The following is a 21284-nucleotide window of genomic DNA, read 5'->3' on the forward strand; positions in this document are numbered from 1 at the left end:
TTGAAAGGCATTAAGTAGAGTGTGACTCTTAAGCCTAGTTTATTTCCAATGTCTAGGACATACAGTCTCACTTTTCCAATGCTCTCTCTCACTATTTTGGGTGGTTTTCCTTCAGTGCCGACCAAGAAATATTTTTCTTTCTTTGTCGTGGTTCTGGGGTACATAATACAGCGGGAAAGAAGGCACTGGTATCGATGCTAACATTATAAATCGCTGTGTGCATACACGGATAACATAAATTTCACGAGCATCTAGGTACCGAAAGTTGCAGGGAATGACATAAATTGAATATTATGTGAAAAAAAAGCATTACGATAAATTTTCCATCAATTTTCTACATTGTGGAAATCCACAGGAACGGATAATAACGAATGAAAATTACAAGGGCAACAATTCGTGAAATTGAAATTGTTTGGGTGATAATGCCATTATTCAAAATTTTCATTCAAAAATATTAGTGGCGGAAAATTAAATAATAAAAAAGTGCACAAATAAGGGAGAATTGTTGGCAACAAAAATGGCCATATTTACTGGTTTACGCTGGGATATATACGTATGAAGAAGAGTAATGTAAATTAAATTTAAAAAAAAATCTTAGTCAACGTAATTATTTCGACCATGTTCAAATCAATAAACGACATGACTTCTTCCCCGAACGCGAATGAGAACGCGTGCTGTGAAGTGAATAAAAAAGTGATCTATTTAGGGGGAAACGCACCTGGAATTCTTAATTATGTTTTTCAGCCATTAAAAAAGAATCATTTTTTTATCAAAAAAGAAAATCAATTTATAATGCATGTATGAGAGCAGTGTGAAAGTGCGGACGTACACTTTTTACACGTATGTACGTTCCACTTATTTTACCCAAAATTTGAAAAAGTTTGAGCTTGAATTTTCGATCTTAGAAATTTATAGGAAAAGTATTTGTAAGTTTCAATATTAAAATCACGTAACTTGCAGTCCCTTATTGAGGAATAAAATGTTTGAAGTTAGCAATTTCCATGTACATCTGAAGAGCGGAGTTTCAGTCGTAAATTTCTTTAATATTTTCATTCTGAAAGAAGTTCCAGTCAAGCTTTCAACATTAAACGTAAAAATAAAGGAATCTTTTGAAGTTGCACACTGTAATTAAAACGAAAGATTAGTTCGGAGAAATTTATGAAGCAACACAAAAACAATTCTTTTTTAGTTGAAAGTACACAGCAGCATGGGTTACAGTGTACTGCATATAGCACTGCAATTTAAATTTTCCCCCGAAGGAACAGTGGAACGGATTACATATTTCTTTTATTTCTCTCGATTTAAATTTAATTGAAATTGAATGGAAGATATAACAAACAGGACTACTCCTTTCAAGAATTATTAATTTCAAATGCATTCAACTGGAGTCTATAACGGTATTATGAACGTCCCACAACAACTCAATTAAAAAGAATTCATTAAGTTTGAAACAGAAAGTTTCTACAAACAGAAATTGCACACTTTGAAGAAGTGAATTGAAATGAATCTAATGAGCGATTTTCAATATTGTTTTCGAATTTTAAATCTACTAGTCACATCCGTATCAGGAAAAAAATGGCCATGCACACATCGTCCTGTGTATTTTGTATCAAAGTAAAACCGAAAATCGACCAAAAGTTTTCAGTAAAATCATGGACGCGCGTTCGGAGCGAAATTACAAATTACAAAAAAATAGTACATTTCGTACCTAGGACTAAAGGTCGAAACTACTAAATATGCGTATCGCTGTAAAGCTGAGGTCCTCCACATTCATAGCAAGTAATAATTTAATCAAATAATTGCATTAGTGAGGTCACAACACTCATCAAAGTTCACCGAGGTAACATCGACTTTGAGAAATTTTCCGGAAGTCATACTTTCTGCTGTTTATCACCAAATTTTATGAAGGTAATATTTGCCCCAGAAGTACTCGACCTCAGCTTTCCAACGAACCCATACACGCCCGTGTCCTCGCAACCTTAAGGAAATGAAATCCGGTCTACGAAACCAAATTTTTCGACTTTTGGCCACTTACAACCAGACAGGTATGGAAGATCAAAAATATCTGAGACTGGTTTTGGGGCCCAGGCACCGGGGCCTAACTAGACATATATAAAAAGTCCCAGAATAAATAGCGCCGATTTCGGTCAGTCGAAATTCAAAAGAATCCCTCTAGATTATCTTATGCACGTGTGGTTATTTGTAATTTTAACTGGAACTTAGAATTATTTTTACACAAACATTTTTATTAGTGATAAGTCTTTCCGATTTTTTTTTTTAATTTATTTACTTCTATGCACTTGTTTCGTGTCTAAAGCACTTCTTTCAACGCCCTCATCCATTACATCACTCGAGATAAAAAAAATAAAAGTCTAGTTTTCGTGTGTTTATTGACCTCGGATTAGCCTCGGATCAACCAAATGCACACGAAAACTATCATATATTTATTCGTCATTCGCCAAGTTACAAACAGTAAATGGATACTTCAGGTGAAACAACCATTTATGTCAAAAACATTGCTTTTTAGGATATAACAATGGAGACAAGTATTGTATTACGAAGCCTTTTACATTAAAAATATTTATGCAGAGAGAAGCAATTTCCTGTTGAAAATTGTTAATAGACTTCAGCCAAAGGAATGACTTTGACTTGAACTTTTAAAAAATTATTTACAGTTATGTCATTTTGAGAATAGCGAGTACAACTTCATAAAAATGTAATAACAAGACATGGGTCGAACTACAAATACTACAAATAAATAGTTATTTGTTTACCGAGTGGAGAAAATAGGAAATTACAATAAGAGCGATGTTTGTGGCCACGTGGGCCGTAATTTTGCTCGAGTTGTAATTTCATATTTCTTCCAGGGGTAAACACAACGTTTTTCATGCGTGCTTGTTGTGTTTTTTTCCGTCTTGCTCTACGAACGAAAGCATCGATTGACCATATCATTTTTGAAAACATAAACAAAGTGACAGTTCGAATGAGAAAAATTCTATTTTCTCCCCACGGAGAGAGAAAGTACTTCACTTTTCTCAGTAGAAATGTCATTCGCCCAGTCGTCAAGAAAACCCAATTTTCTCATGGCTTATTGAAGGGAGATAATAAGGCAAAACAAAACGCGCGCATGAAAAAATTATTTCCGTTTTTCTTCGAATGTCAATTCTAGCATGTTTGCTCGATTAATTTCAAAGTCAATGAGACGATACCTGGATATATTTTTAACCTCAATCCTTTGGAAGCGTCAATGGAGCAGAAATGAATGAATGAATGAGCATTAAACCGGAAAAGTTGTGTTCGCTCTTCACAAAATTCATATAAATCTTATTTCAAATATTTAACTTTCTAATTTATGTGGAAAATTAGTCCAGTTATGGATTTATGTAATGCAAACCCACTTTTGCACTATATCCAACTGCATTTTTTACTTGTAAATCGATCGAAATGGGATGTCAGCTTTATTTATTATATTTCTATCCATGTACAAACATAATAAATTCCGAATTTAACCTTGTTCTGACCCAAAATATAGATACCTTGGAGCTTAAATTTCATCATTTTTCATGGATGTATAGGTGGTGGAGGTTAGCCCTAGTCACGTTAAAAAAATTTGGTTCAGATCCTTCGGAGGAATGTCGATTTCGTTTCTTTATCGGATCCTACACAATTCTCTAGAACATCATAATTGACAAAAAATTGTTTCCGAGTCGCGCAACGCAATCGAAAATGCATGCGTTTCTATGCGTTACCATGCGTTTCTATGCGTTTTCATGTAAAACTCAAATGCGTTGCGCGACTCGGAAACAATTTTTTGTCAATTATGATGTTCTAGAGAATTGTTTAGTGTCCAATAAAGAAACGAAATCCACATTCCTCCGAGAGATCTGAACCATTTTTTTTAACGTGAGTAGGGCTAGTGGAGGTACACGAATCTATATATATATATATATATACACGTGGTAAATCAATGCTCTGTTATACATGTACGTTCTGTGCCATTTAATGATTAATTTCCTTTCGAGTTACACTGCATCCGATATTGTACATTTTGAAATTTGAGGTTGAATGGGTGTTTTACGAGAATTCCATGGTAAACCACTTCGGACATCGGATGAAAAGATTTAGTTTCTATATGTGATATTCCGGAGAACAACATTCAATAATAAAACCAATCAGAACATGACATAAATAAGAGAAAAGCAACCCTTTCGTTTGCTCGGAAACTGTGTGACGGTATGGCCGCATTCATAAACGGAGTTCTTATGTCCTCAAGCGATAGAGGGTAATTTCTATATTTGCTTTTAATGTGACGTTAAGTGAGAAGAGTGCATTTCTCAGTAAGAAAATATCGCGAATCCATGAGCGATTTTTAATGCAAGGATTATACGAGTACACTTTCATTCAATTTGATGAATATAATCGTAAGCTAGTCGCATATTTTCACAAATCCGGAAACGATTTGACTTTTTGGGAACGTACACTTACCACAGTAAATTTGCGTTACATCGTTTTATCAGATTACAGTCTGAGCCATTATTGCATTACCCGATGCGAAACACACATCGTGGAAAATCCGAATTCGCTTCAAAATGAAGTTATTGGTTTACCGATAGGAAAAAATAGGAAATTTCAACAAGAGCGATGTTTGCGGACGGAGCGAAGAGAGAACGTCTATTCGTAATATAATTTTTGGAGTCAAAGTGACAGTAAAAGTTATATTTTCTCAAAAAATGATGCGCTTTCCTCACTAGATATGTCATTCGACCAATAGTCAACAATAGTTATGTGGTTCAACGAATCACCAGAGGAAATTCAATTTCCAACTTTTACTAACACAACGTTTTTTACAACAAAGGCTCCAGAAGTTTCAGCGGAGTGGAGAGAATGACTATTGTCTCGCCTGCGTTGTGAAAAACACAATTTTCTCATTCGATAGAGAAAATAAGGTTGATAAGTACAGTTTTGTCACTAGTGATGAATAGTTGAATTTTGCGCTATTAGTCGGTGAGCAATAGTTTTTTGTTAGTGAAGAAAAGTTGAAAATTTCATTTCAAGGGTGCAATGTCTTTAAGAACGAACGAATGGGAACGTTGTGCTGACTTCGGATGAAAAGTAGAAAATTTAATTTTTTCGGGTGACTTGTGGCCATCGCTACGCTCTGACTACAAAGAACACAATCGAAATAAAATTTCCAACTTATTTCCTTTGGTTAACAGACAACTATCGTCGGACGCATAATAAATTTGTTTCAATTTTTCGATCGTACTTGCCGAAAAACGTCTTAATTATGGTGCTAAATAATAATATGTCTTTTAAGCCGTAGCTTTATGAGGGACTCAGGTTGACGTCGAGCTCTGATGTACTACATTGGAGACTCGCACCGTCCGATGCAGTGAAATTTCAGCATGAATTCGATTCAGCTGTTTTCCAGCTGATCAACACATACAATCAAAACTATTTATGTATATTAATACGATTGAAGCTACTGCGCGTGATATTGATAAAACCGTATAAAAAGTGTTTATTGTTTGTGCGGATCAGCTGAAAAACAGATGTAGCAAATTCGTGCAGAAATTTCACTGCGCCTCTAACTGTATTATCGTTAAAGGCTGAAAAAGAGGCCATTATAAATGACTGTATGTTGTTTCGCTCCAGCTTTTATTTTTTCAAGTTTAGACACGCCGTTTTCCAGGGGTTGCCGGTGCCAGATCAGGAAATCAGTTGGGTACACAGCAACTGAAGTTCAGTTCGACAAACGTCTTACGGAATAAATGTTGCTCATTCCCGAACTCGTTTCAAATTTTCATTTTTTTCACGATTTTCCGCATTTTGTTCTAATAGTGTGTACGCTACGGCTCAATCGTGCAAACTTATCAGGATCTAATGCCCTAAAATCTTCTTTTTCGTTTTGTCGAACTGAACTTCAGTTGCTGAAGTAGGTACGAGAGCGAGATATACATTTTTGGCTCACAGTTATTCATTTCTTGAATCATTTAATTACTAAAGTAGATTTTCAATACAACTTTTTAGTGTTTCGACACTCCTAAACCTTCAGAATATTTTCCACTTCATATATATAAACAACAAAAACGTCAAAAAAATTCACTCGCTCCGCTCGCGACTACAATACAACTACCATCCTTTGTTTTGGTTCAGCACCTAACGGGCTAAACGAAAGTGGGCGTATCTGTTCAAGTTTTCTGAAACACCACAGTTAACAACTACAAATTTAAATCGACCAAACTTGTTGTAATGACGCCTATATAAGTAACCTGAGATGAATAACAAACGGTTTGATTGAAGAAAAAAAAGATCACGATTGTAAATCTTAAACTTAAACCATTCCTCGAACTACTCTCAGACGTCAACATCGGCTAAAAAAAACAACAAACCCTTTATGATTTAGCATGTCTCAATAAACATATCATTCCGATTCTTTTTCCTTTCTTTTCTATACGTTTCTCTACGAGTGTGCTCGAAAATTGATGATGCCAATTTGCATTTTTCCTCTTTTCTTTCGATGTTTGATGGGGATAGAAATAGTAGGAAATATATTTCACGATAAAACTCAGACTTTTTTTTCCATAATATCATAATAAAATGTAACTGCTCAAACAAGACTCGTCTATCCATATTTTTTTTCTGCATTGAAACTATAAAAGCGGAAGAGTTGCAAATTTTCTGTTTAACAATTTTCGGAAAAAAAGTTAAGTGCACGAACTAACAAACGTAATTGAGTTTGTTGGTGCACTTTTTTCCGTGTAGATGATAATTACAAGTCGTGTAATTCACTTTTAAATTAATTTTACCAACATTCAAGTTGTCTTTTTTGTTTCCGCCAATCTCAACAAAGATTTGAAATTTGCTTTTTCATATTTGAAAATTGTATTATGTTGAACGCGTTGAATAGCATTGTTGTATACGATATTTAAATATTTTATTCATGAAATCATCTACTTTATCCATATATAACGATGGTGATATACATACATGCATTATGTATAGTATTAGACTCTGTACACGTACAATGGTAGTTGCCAGTAGGCAAGAGATCTACTTTGTATATATCACGAAAAGCTCAAATTTGATTACAAGCTTAGGATATATACAAATAGGTTATTGGTGCGTACACCTTCTATATATATTCTATATTCCAGCTACAACATTGATATTTTATTTTCCTTTTTATTCACCAAATTATTTTATTTACGAAAAAAAGAGAATTCAATGAACAGTCATTTTACCTTTCCCCCGCTAGCTGCAAATTGATTTGACTTTTAAATTGGAATTTTTATTTCATACAAAATGACTCGATAATATCTGTACTTATAGCGTTTGTTCGAGTTCGATTCTATGTCCCAGCAACAATTCTCCATTTGTTTCTAATAAATCAATTTTAGAGGAATGTTAAAGTTTTCAGCATGTACGGCAGTAATATTTTAACGGATTTGTGTAGGTTATGACATTCTACATTTGGAAAAAAAAATTGAGGATGAAATTGACCTGTAAAATTGGGTACAAGCATAAATTATATTCGATGGAATGTGTACGTTCCGGAATATCATCGAAACCCTTTTTGTGACCCTTGGATCGGATTATAAATTTTAGCCAATAATTTGTCCTAAGTTTATAGTATATTCAATATATTCACACGAATACAGTCACGACCATCCCTTTAAGGAGATATCGATTAGTTGAACGATTTAATTTTAAAGGACATAAGAAAAACGTGTTCTTGGTCTTGTTCTTCGTCATTGATTCCCAATCGTCGTCGTCGTCATCACCAGTTATTTATAGATCCGCGGTCTGATTAATATAACATTTTTTGATCACTTTTATTCTTTTCCAGATAACGTAAGTTCAAATTACTCTTTTGATTCGAACCATTATCATCATCGTCGTCATCATCAGCAGTTTCAAACACTCTTTTCATGATCAATTTGTTGTCATGTTTTAGCATAAATCCGTTATTTACGTTTTATCGTTCAATATCCGTTTCAGTTTCTTTCGAATGGAATTATTTGGCGACGCTGGGTCTACTTCAGAAATAATTGTTATCGCTAAAGGTGGCGGCATGACACACTAAGCTTGAATCAGTTTAAACTTAAAGCTTTGACTTATAGGATACTTTACGTTAGTACAATTGCACGATAAGTAGCAATAATAACCCATCTAAAAATAACAAGTGAGGAAGTATCTTGACTTTTTAAAGAATTAATCTGTGAGATTCTCGTACGGCATATAATATTAAAAAATTTAATTCTCACAGATTTTTAATTTCTGTGAACTTTAACCTTCGAAACTTTTTCAACTTTTACTTTCATTTGATTTTTTAATGTGATTTCCTATGCTTTTCTTTTCTTTATCTTTTCTTATGAATTTTTCGAGAGTTTCATTTACTTAAAGTTTAAATCTCGAAGAGTTTAAATCTATAAATTTCCCGATACACAAAAGTTTTATTAGGCGAATGTCTTTCCTATATGCGAGAGTTTCTTTCAGGAATAAATGACAAGTTCGATTAAATGCGATCTGGTATATATAAAACGTATGTCCAAAAAAAATGAAGTAAAACATTTGAAACCAATCTCTTGATAATATTAAGATCAAATGAAGTACAGGAAAAGAAAAGTGAAATTTGACATGTCATCTGATTTGGGATTTGTTCTGGTTTCTAAATGATCCCAGATCCCTGACAAAAAATTTTTAAGAAATGAAAATCTAGATTTCTTAGTGTTATTTCGTTTCATTTATTTATTTCACTTTTTTAAAAAGTTATTACAAAAAAATATCTGCGTAGCTCTAGTTATGAAATCAATTCCAAAGAGCTTAGTATTTCATACTTGTTGCGAGCATGTACCTCACAAAAATTCAGAAAATAAAAATCTAGATTTTCATTTGTTCGACGAAATTCTTGTGGAATCAATTACAAACCACAGAGCTATCAAATCAGAACACATACCGAATTTAACCTTTTTCTCCCAGTAATAGATCGATAGTAAAACTTTTGAAATGAAAGATGTTTAATGTACATCTCAACCATCGTGTATCAAATTCCCAGTTCGCTGTGTTTAGATTTCAAATTTTACATTATAAGGAACCAAATTCACGACTTCACCTATCATTGTAAGAAAGTCAGGCTTCTTGACCTTCTCTCACTTCATGAACCTATTTGTTTCATTAATTGTCACTGAGTCTGACCTTCAGCAGATGTACGCAAAGAGTATAGATAATATATTCAAATGAAGTCTTATTCCACGAAAAAAAGAATGAAATCCTTCGCAAAAATGTTGTTAGCACCTCCGAAGTATAAACTGACCCCACACTTAACAAAGCTCAATTTTATTTTTTTAATTAACTTTCTCAATGCGCCCATAAATAATGGATGTACTTATGAACTTGCATCTGGAAAGTACGAGAAAATTTTGCAATGAATTCAAGAATTAAGTTGCTGCTGGTGCGGCTTATCTGAACTACACCGTCTATATGCTACAGATACATTGTCTATAAAGTGGAATTCCCAGAAATGAATAAATTATAATTTCAGGTAAGCTGTGGAATTTATGGTGCTGTGTTCAGAGTTCATTAATAAATAATTAAATTTTAACAAAAAAATAAATAAAAAACCAAGCATGTGAGATATACAAAGTAGGGTGCTGTCCGTCCAACGCTTAAAAAAATTCTCAATCTACAGTAGACCCAAAAGAAAAGTGACCGGGATTGGGTCGACCCTACTCTATTGGGTTAAAACACATCGCTATGCTGTATAAACTATTATTATATACGGTTAAAACGTGTACATTTCCTAATCTCTTTGCTATATCTCGTAGACTTGGTCCATTAAGTTTTTCTTATATGTGTGTCAATGAGATGATGTACCCATTCTATGCATAAATCGTTTAAGATTTATGGTGTAAATATGATTTTCCTGCTGTGACCGCGATACATACATTTTCCGTTCCTCGATTATTTATTCGCCTCAAGCGATAATATAACAATGTGCACACATGTGTTCGTCATCCATCAATCGCAAGATAAAAATTGCGTAAACGAGAAAAACGACGATGTATCTCCCAGCATTCTACGAAACATTATAATGCGCACATACCTTTTTATTCCCTTCTTCAAGGACTTTTCTTTTTCTTTTTTTTAAATTTGAATGTAAATCAATCAATTTATATGTATATGCGAATAAGATGGTAAACCGAAAATGTCCAATATCCAAACCATATATAGAATCTAATAAATCATTGTGTCTCAATGAATAAATATTAATGGCATACATACAGAGAGTGAGAGAGATAGAGAGAGTAGCAAAACAGAGTATCGAGTTCAAAGATATGGATCATGGAAAAGAAAATCTTTGACAACGATGTGACATGATATTTCATAATATTGAAATATATATAAAAACTAGGTCCCACCTTTTGGGCGGGTCAGGTCCCTTGACTGACAATTTTTTCAATATATTTTTGACCAATTTCATTGTTGAACTTCCGAAGCATCACTGATAAAAATGCCTACATTTAATATATCGATTACTCTAAACATGACAACGAAATTTGACAGAAAAAGTTCTTCAAATAAACCTTCGAAGACCGAATGATCTTTGAGTTCTGATTTTTCTTATAAATTTGCAGAAAGATTTTCAATCAACCACACAAATCGTAAATAAAATGCGACTCGTGTGATTTACGGCCCTCGCTTCGCTCTGGCCGCAAACTTCCCACTCGTATGAGCTATCTATTATTCTGTTTGATTGCCATTTTGTCGAATTTAATCAGAGTAGATGCGAAGTTTTACAAATGTGGAACGATGAGACAACTCTTTCACTTTGGTAAAAAATTAAAAAAAAAACGATAGATGTTCTTCTCTTACAGTTTTGTACAAAAAGGAAGTCCCCCGGTATTTTACAAATGTGGATGGTAATAAACGACCGATAAATTTTTTTTTTTCGTTTCTTCACTTTTGTCGATTCAGAAAACGACAAAAGTGAGGGATTGACAAAACGTCTTTAAGTTACATTTCGTATAAGGATGAATTTCCCTAGGAACGAACAAAACGTCTTTAAGTTACATTTTGTAAAAGGATGAATTCCCTTGGAACGAACAAAACGCCTTCTCGTTACATTTTGTAAAAGGATGAATTCGCTAGGAAATCGACAAAGAGTGAAGCAAAGACAATTTTTTTTTTACTTTTTACTGATTTACTGAAGAGGTGCCAGCGACATGTACCACATTTCTATCGGTATTTTATTATTTTTTATCGGTAAAATTGAATTTTTCTATTGGTCGAATATTGGTCCCATAAAATTATTACGACTCGTGAGAATTACGGCCCTCGCTTCGCTCTGGCCGCAAACTTTCCACTCGTATGGGAGTTGTAACATATTTTGTTTGATCGTTGGAATAATGAATTTAAAAAAAAATATTCAGAAATTTGTTGAGAATGACTTATATCTTATATTGCCTACAAAGAATGATGGTTACATTTAACGTTTTTCATAAAATTTCCTACACTTTTCAATCATAGTGTGCTCATGAAATTTTTCTGCCGTAAGACCTTGAGTAAAAAAACATCTTTCTTTGGTAGTAGACGCATTAAATTTGTTAGTCAACTATCAAGTTGTTAGTCAACTATCAAATTTGATAGTCAACTATCAAATCTGATAGTCAACTATCAATTTTGATAGTCAACTATCAAGTTGATAGTCAACTATCAAATTTGATAGTCAACTATCAAGTTGATAGTCAACTATCAAGTTGATAGTCAACTATCAAAGTTTGATAGTCAACTATCAAATTTGATAGTCAACTATCAAGTTGATAGTCAACTATCAAATTTGATAGTTGACTATCAAATTTGATAGTTGAATATCAACTTGATAGTTGACTATCAACTTGATAGTTGACTATCAACTTGATAGTTGACTATCAAATTTGATAGTCAACTATCAAGTTGATAGTTGACTAACAACTTGATAGTTGACTATCAAATTTGATAGTCAACTATCAAATTTGGTAATTGGCTAGCAGGAGATGTTTACCGGTTCAAAGCTGGACATCGACTGATGGAATTGTTCTTTCCACTTATTAAATAAACTCTATCGAGAACATACTTATACGATTTACACACACTACGCAACCAAATCAAATTTCATCAAAGTAATCTTTTTCGATTGAGGCTATAATCAACAGTGTAAAATCCTGTTTTTCCTGGATAGCTTCCAGATCCTTCGTCCCACATTGCCCATCTTCGAACTTAGCCTCGAGATTTTAATTCCACATATTTAAAAAAAAGATTCATCCAAATTGCTTGAGAATTACTCAAGTTATCGTGCCTTCAACGATTTTTTGTCACCCACATTTAACGTTTTTCATACCATTTCATACATTTTCAATCATAGTGAACTTTTTTGTCACCCACATATTTCGGTATTTTGTGGTGTAAGACCCTGACTTTCAGTCAAGGGAATAAAGGGATGATAGATATGTGTTCGGAGGAAGTGAATAGTTGGTTCTTATATTATTAGTTCGAATTACAACGCCATCGTTTTGTTTTTGTTTACTGAACGTTTTTTTAATATATGTAACTCTAGCTGTAACTAAAAGAAGGGACGATCGGGATAGCCACGGGCCCGAGTGAACGACGATTCACTTGTTACTGGGTCTTAGAGATGCATCATGACTAACCGAATCTGCTCTACTAAAGTAACAATCTACCTAATTAAAAATATAATGAACTTGGCCTCCTGAGTAGTCCGGACCTGACGTAATAAAGGAAAATTTTCTGGTTTAGGATTTTTTGGAAATTTAATTCAATGGATGTCGTATTTTAATGCGGTTATCCAAGACCCGAGTTTTCAAAACATTTATTTTCGCTGGATTCTCTCAGTCAGGTCAAAAGATCTCAGAGCTCAGTTCCAGCCGGTACAGGTTTTTCATTACCAAAATCAATTTTGTTATAGATAAAAGGAAAGGAGAGATGAGTCCATCACAGAATATATAACTAAGTAATCATTTAGTGAACCTTCTACATCCACATTCTTACATGTTTAAAGTTTTGTGTAATATACGAAGGGTATAATCCACAAAATGAATTGCGATAAAAAAAATAACAACAAGCAATGGGTATATGATAGGGATGCCCTTTGATCGTTCTGATGGAATAATTTGTTAAAAGAATTTTTTTTATGTGTGGAATATACTTTGCTCGTATAATTTTGCATTTTTGTTGGAAATTGGAAAGCTTATTGGTTCGATCAATTTTAGGAACATATTTACGCAAACCAGCTGTAAAGAATGAAATTATTTGAAAACAGTGAGGTGGTTTGAAGCCGGAAACGATACTGACAACGTTCCCTTATTAATTATGAATATTGAATAGTTTAAAATGGCTTGGGGCTAAGATTGCAAAGATTTTACTCGCGATAACAAAATGTTTTTGACAAGTTAGATACCAAGATAAGCATTTCCGGTAAAATTGTCTAAAGTGAGGAGCGCAAAATAGTTTTTAAGACAGCAAACATCCAACACGTACACAGTCTGCATTCATCCCTTTAAATATTTCACATTGTATACTTGAAGATAATTTTAAGTATACTTCGTAGACCCTTGCTTGTACCGTATACAACCCAAGTTTTATCAATATTATATTGAACTTTAATAGGCGAACGGTCGTAACATGTACCATAAAAAATGTATCGTGTTTTTGTCAGTGGTCAGGTTCAATTTATTCTCGGTTAGATAAATGTTCGATTCACAATAATGATATCTACATTATTGATCGTTTTACAAATGAATTATTCGGATACCAATTGCCGTACACCCATTTACGTCACCCCGAAAATGATATCATTTTTTCTGTGCGCTTTTTGCTGAATTGACTTTTTATTTCCTATTATTATTAGGACGATTTTGTTGATTTTATAATTGGTTAATAAAGAGTTTAGGAGGAAATAGTTCCAGTAATGATATTACGCACATTAAACTACATGTCCACCGTCCTTTCCTCAGTTAGTCCTCCTTCTGTAGTTACACGCATTTCATTCAAATTTTTGAAAGTCTTTGCATAATTTAAGTTAAGCGTTCTAGCATGTATAAGACTGACCCAACAACATTGTTACAGTCGGCGACTTTCAAATGAGTGACTCATTTTGTTTCAGCTTGTTTTTCAGCTCACTCATACAAACAAATATGTTAATGCTTGTTCACACGGGTGAACCTAAGAGTAATTATACATAGAGAGGAAATTTCGAACAAATTTACGTAAAATATGTGGTCCCAACATGAAATACGAAATGTTTATTAGTATGTGTTTTCCCTCTTAATTAAGAGGGCAAATTGAACTATCAAAAGCGTCAACGCATACATGTATTGGTGTAAAATTATACGAAATGTGTATCTTATACAAACTGATGTTGGGACCACATTTCATCGTACAAATTTCCTCTTTAGGTATAATTGCTCTTAGGGGTGAACAATCTACTCTAGGGGTGTGCGATCGATAGAGAATTGAGACTGTCGTAGTCCACAAATAGTATATTTCGTACCTAGGACTAAATGGAATCGCCTTCGGCTCTATCTGCAAACCTCTCACACGCTAAAAAAGACTTTTAGTCCGTGGTACGAATAATATTTTTCATATCCAACAGAGACTTCGTCGCACTTTTAGGGTCCTAGTTATGAAAAAATTGTTACCATCACTAAAAATCGATTTAACTTTTTTTAATAAATTCATTTACAATTTGCGACAAATCACAAAAGCTAAGTTTCCGAGTTTTCGATCTACAACTTATATCGACCGCTACCAAAAAATTGAGAACGGTTCGATTTTGTTCAAGTGGGTATAAATTCTTGGGAATGTTGTAAGCTATTCTAGAAAATCATCTGAGAAATGTTTCTGTCGTGAGAGTTAGTTTGGTCTAAAATTTAGGCAAAATGGCTCAATTGAATTTCACAGACTTTTTTACTGTTGAGTTAGTCATGAGTAAAAGCATAGCATAGCAGAGCTGTGGTAAAAGCTATTCAGTCCTATATTATTCGTAAACGATATGACAATAAACAATAAAACTCTGGCTCTGGCTTGTGTTCTCCAACAAAGCAAAATCAATGTTAAACCAAATGAAGTAAAAGATTGTGCCGGATAAACACTAGAAAATAGAACAACAACAACACACTTCAAGCAAAACTGATATTAAGGACAGCTGCCAAATAGAGTACTACTTTGCATGATAAAAATGGTCCGAATTTTTTTACAGTGAAATTTGTTCATGCTTGAAGTGCGTTGACAACAGACGTATTTGTTTTATTGATCGTTCTAAGTACGTTCGTGTCAAACAAGGCATCAGAACAGTCGGAGCGTTTGCTGCGACTTAGCCCCGTACAACCCGTAATCCTATTTCGTCCGCAACCATAATACGTCCGTAGCCCTAATAAGCCCGGAACCCTAATACGTCTACAACCCTCTAATGCGTCTGTTACCAAAATGCAAGTCAAGTTGGGCATTGTCAAATTTACTGAAACTGTTCATTTTTTAAATTGCGCATAGCGCAATTACGAAAGCCCGTACGAAGTACCTTTCAAATAAAACCAACAATTTACGACATTATTTTAGAAACCCAAAATTTTTTGCCAACTTTCCATTGGGTGTTCAATTACCTCTCAAATGAAACAAAAACTAGCAAAATCGGATGAGATTTACTCGATTTATGTGCAAAAAACACTTAGGGCCGAGTAACAACCTTTGAGCCCTCCCAACAAGCCCACGTTGCATCTTACCCAAAAACAATGTTCAGCAACTTTGTTCTACTCGTCAATACCTTTCATTTGATATATCACAAGCAGCTATTGCGTACGTATTTCGGTAGATATCGTCCAAAGACTGAAAAACACCTATAGGGCCCTAGCTCTGGAGGGGCCGACCCTACCATGCCCATTTTCGAACTTGACCTTACTTTTGTCGATACCAGTCGGGGAAAAAAAGAATTTTGAAAAAAGGTTGTGATTTACTCAAGCTAGAGGGGTCACGGACGGACGGACGGACGGACGGACGGATGGACGGACGGACGGACGGACATTTTTTTTATTGCTGATTCGTCATCTATGAACATAGCCAAATGCTTTGCCCTTACTGTCTGCTTCCAATTCGACGTGTTACAAACGGCATATTAATCTTATAAGCCCCCAGTACTTCGTACGGGGCTAAAAACAGTACTTTGATTGAGTTGTATACAACTCATAAGACAGAACGTTATGAGGATAATCAGAGGGAAATTTACTCCATATCACACAAAAAAACACCCAAATGCATCGTGCGTTTAGTGTTGTCCCAAGTTAATCGTTCCATTAGGCTACATACGCCATACTCAATGTCCTTCATTGTTTATTTAACGGCTAGTCATCTGTTATCGACAGCGATACCATTGTGTGCGTGTTTCATTTATGTTTATGTATATATTATTATTATACACATAGAAGGACTAAGCCATTAGCATAAAAGCTTCTTTGGAAAAAGGAAAAAAAAAGAAGAAATTTAGGGTTAAAATTCAATCGAAAACTTTTGCTATCTTATGCTTCATACTTTTCTTCCTTTTATACAAACACAAATGAATGACGAGAAGGATGAGGTGGTATATTTACTGTACACACGTACATTTTTATGTGCGTGCACAGCAACAAAGCCGAAATTGATTATTCGATAGAAGAGCGTTTGACAAAATTAAATTAATACTTGAATGTATTCGGTTTTTAATATCCGATTTGATTTTGGGATATTTCGTTGGAAAGCAACATAGAACGACGTGTAATGGGACCGAATATATACAGTTATAGCTTACGGTAACATTCTCGAATAGACCCCATTCGAAAACGCATGGGGATATTCTTCCTTTTTTCCGTATTATATACAGTAACTTTTAATCTAAAAACAAATACTAATGCAGCAACATAATTGAACGAAGAAAGCCCTCCGTACGCAACAAACTCCAATATAGAATTATGAATAATTTAATTATTTAGGATAGGTAATTAGTTTAACTTCTTTCGTTAACTGTTTGTAATTTTGTAGAGTATATTTTACGAGTCGATTTTCATTTATCTAGGTGGTTTACTTAGCATATACCTAATCTAACAGTTAGAGAAATGAGCAAGAGGGATTAATTGAAGATTCATGTTTGTTGTATAGATATACATTTAGCTGAGTAGAGTACGTATATGTGTACGCATTTATACCGCAATTATATAACAACATTCCACCGTTACTACACTTAAAAAACGTTCAGTTTTGTATACACGAAAATACTTTTGCATAATACATACGGAACGTTTATATAATACATTTTAGAGATAAGCGGGTCGCCCGATTTTTATTCGATCCAAATTAGAGTTGTTTCTCAATTCAACCGCGTTGATTCCAGCGGAGTTCCGACTGAGAATTCCCCCTTTAAGATGAAAGTTATTTAGGACCATAGTTAGAAATCACATTTGAATGAAGATGAACAAAGAAAAGCTGCAAAGACACCAGTCGCATTTTTGTAGTGCTGACGAAAATTTGGGCGGGCTTTATATTAGTCGATATTAGTCATAAAAAGTGTGGAACTTTCGAAAATGGACCTAGACCAACGTACTCATCTCTAGTTTATCTTTACTTTGCTTGATGTAATTATGTATAAAAAGCGGAATTAATTCAATTTAAATTTAAAATTAATTTCAGTAAATAAAATAATGTTTACAAAGTACGTTAACAAGAGTGGTGTGAAAGGAAGAGCGATTAGAATAACATGCAGAATTAGTGTTAGCGTTTAATTTCTGAGGCAATTCATTTTTTTTTCTTGTTGAAAGATTATGTTAAAACATCTTTAATGAAGACTACTAAAAATGTAACAGAGAACGAGCATCTATGGAAAATTAAAAAGGGGGGAACTTCACAAGAAATGCCTTTGAAAACGCTTTGAACCGTTTAACATGTGAATTTACCAAATATGAATTTTATTCATTTTTAAATAACATAATTCTGAAGGGGGTGGTATATCCGGATGGATGATGTAAGACTATATGTTGTAATATAATAGGTAAATCTCGTTATATTTAGCATCATTTATTACAATTTAGTTATGAACGAATTATTTTAATTGAATCTGTCGAAACTTGGTTTAAATTGAGCAGTGTTACACTGATTATTGTTTGCTTTTGACTGATTAAGGGATGAACATTTTCGCAGATTCAACTGTAGGCGAACACCCAAACCAAAATGGTATGAGAATTAGGATGGATCGAATTCACCCTCTTAAAAATCCACATCCATCCACATTCTTTGCCTGCCGAGACTAATCCAACTGCATCACTACTCATCCGACAAACGGACACCTAAAATTTTGCATTTCACAAGTTTTGAACAAAAGCGAATTTCTCGTCCATGACTAGTAGAAGTCCAAATTCACAATAGCCCGAAATGTCGTTGAACTGGCTATACGGATTCAAAAAAGTAATGATGCAGTTAGATAAGTCTCGGGTCTCGAGAAGCTACGAATGGAGATGGGTGGGAATTTTCAAGTTGGTAAATTCGATCCACCCTAAAGAATGATATACAGTCATTCTGCATATTTTCCTGGATTAAGTAAGTCCAAATTAGTGGAGTATAGCCTCGGGTTAAGCCACGTCAAAAAGTCACAACTTCAGTAATTGTTCTTGCAAGGTAAAGTGGGAGTCTTTTCTCTTTATGACCTAATGAAAAATACGCTCCACTGTAGCTTGCAGGATAATGGATTATAGAAACGTTACAAGTGATTGATGTTGCTTGCTACCTAGACTCAATTGTCTGCATATTAATTCTAACAGAGTACGTTAAACAGACTTGTTGGTACTAAAAAATAAAACCAAAATTTTAATAGCTCCAAATTTCCATTACATCACTATCAACCATTGCATCAGTCGTCAATTCGATCGTAAAACGTAATGATGTGAAATTTATTAAATCAAATCCCATTAACAATCATTAGAATTTCACTCAACTATACCACTTAAAAGAAAATTGAACGTCGATTTGAAAATTGTTCAATTATTGTCGAAGAGGTATAAAGAGTATTGTGTTACAGTGCACTGTTTGTGAGTTATTCTTGAAGTTATTGGAGGAATGGTAACCCATTATGATGATGATAAAATGTGTGTAGCAGCATTTCAGGACACCTTACTGTACATATAGCATTGGAGTTTAATGCTTTCATATTTTCACTTAATCTTTTATGAAACGGGAAAGAGACGAGAGAGAGATAGAGAGAGAAAAATACAATTTTCAGAAACAAATTATGATGATGCATAAATGGCGAAACGTCCATGTTATATTAAAGTATGTAATATTTTGCTATCAAGTTTTATCGTCATGGCTTTTCTCTTTTTTGAAAATTGCTTTTGTTTTATTAAGTATGAAAACATTTAGCCTCGATTTTCTATATTATTCATGTTCTTATATAAAGAGGTTTCTTACCGAACGACAGCAGTCCACTGTTGAGCATGCTCAGCTTAATTGTATTCGGTATGGATACCAGACTAGACGTTGCGCTGAGAGTTTTCTTCTTTTTCGGTTTTTCCAAGTCTGCATAGCGTGATGTGGATCTGCAAACGAATAATGAGATTGTAAAATTTCTTTTGCACTACTTATTTCAGTTCCATTTAATAACGGAATTTATTGATGTGGATTATGAGAATTCCCAATCTACGCGGTATTATTAGTATAGTTGGAAGTTGCTGCTGCATGGGGAATACAAAGGACACCAGACTGAGAACGAGGAATGCTTTATGTTTGTTTTATTATCTTAATTCAAAGTAAAAGCTTTTACATGTTTTTGTTTTCTCTAAAGTCGAAAGTGGGACCTACGGAAAACAAGAAAATTGATCAAGTTTTCAAAAACATGTAAAATACATATAACTCGGGATAAAAATGAAAAGTCTCGTTTTCGTATGTTTATTAACCTCGGTTTCGCCTCGGATCGAGAAAATTCACACGAAAACTCTACACTGAGGAAAATGAGTTGAAAATCTCACCTGTAGCTGGTAATTTTGGCTCCAGGTAATCTACAATAGCTGCCACAGCTGTAGCACCGCATACAAAAATACAGCTGCCGCAGCAATTGTAGATTACCTGGAGCCAAAATCTTTTTCCTCAGTATACTTTTCAATTTTTAGACCCGTACGAAGTACTGGGGTCTTATAGGTTTACGCATACGTTTGTAACACGTCGAATTGGACTCCCTGAGTAAGGGGAAACATTATTGTGGTTGTCTAGAGATGCCAAATCAGTGAAAAAAAAATGTCCGTCTGTCCGTCTGTCTGTCTGCACGATAACTTTAGTAAAACGCATCCGATTTTGAAAATTCTTTTTTTTCCCGATCGACCCCTCCCGAGCTGTGGCCCAATAAGTGCTTTACGGTTTTTCGAAGATATCTCCGGACATTGAAACGTTACACTTGTAAGTGATACGTCAAATAAACGGTATTTACAATACCAATCGACAAAAAAAAGTTTTTGGAAATCGGATGACCGACTCGTGAGTTAGACCCCTTGGTGTGAAACAGGCACAGGGCGGCAAGCAGTTTTTGCTTGTAGGTCGGCCACATTTGAACATATTTCGTCTGTTTTAGCTTTATTAGATAGGTATTGACCGTACCAATCAGGGAAAAAAAGGTTTTGAAATTATGTTCTCCGGAGCGTGAGCTAGGTCTCTTGGAGTGAGCTCTTATCTGGCTACTCGGCCGTACAGTGAACGTGGAGTATTTTGTCAATATCTCGAGTAAATTTTGACCGAATTTCATGATTTTTTTTTGTTTGAAAGGTATTAACGAATGTAAAGCGTCGGTAAAATTTCCGGTCTCCTAACAAAATGGCTGCCGGTGGCCATATTGGATTTTAATAAAAGTGATATATCTTGGGAAAAATGGTACTTAGAGTGTTTCTGTTAACATGGAAATAATTTGTTATGTGTGTGGGGTGTTTCAGGCATTCCATATATGTACATCTATATATATATCTATATTCACCTATATTGAGCTATATACAGGCATATAGAGCTATATAATAGCATATTCATCCGTGAAATGTTTATTTATAGGAAAATATAGGTAAATATAGCGGTATATAGCTGTTTAAATAGGAATTTATGAAAGTTGACTTCGTACGGGGCTGTCTATATTGCCTCCGGCAATTTATTTGTATACGCTAACAAGGCAAAGAAAGATAATGAAAGTGATTTTAAAGGGCGAATATCTTTTCAGTAGAGAATGAAGTAAAAGAAAT

The 21284-nt window shown here is 34.3% G+C and overlaps 1 protein-coding gene across 2 annotated transcripts in view; it reads right to left on the minus strand.

Annotated features, from left to right (window-relative positions):
* The window catches only part of LOC119080007 (receptor-type tyrosine-protein phosphatase kappa), a 127683-nt gene that overhangs the window by 57614 nt on the left and 48785 nt on the right, over nt 1–21284 (minus strand). For both annotated transcript variants that reach the window (XM_037188183.1, XM_037188181.1), the window contains exon 2: nt 19480–19607. In XM_037188183.1, coding sequence (XP_037044078.1) covers nt 19480–19607 — 128 coding nt within the window. The remainder of the gene's footprint in view (nt 1–19479; nt 19608–21284) is intronic.

This window comes from Bradysia coprophila, unplaced genomic scaffold, assembly GCF_014529535.1.
Source record: "Bradysia coprophila strain Holo2 unplaced genomic scaffold, BU_Bcop_v1 contig_350, whole genome shotgun sequence".
NCBI classification, from domain to species: domain Eukaryota; kingdom Metazoa; phylum Arthropoda; class Insecta; order Diptera; family Sciaridae; genus Bradysia; species Bradysia coprophila.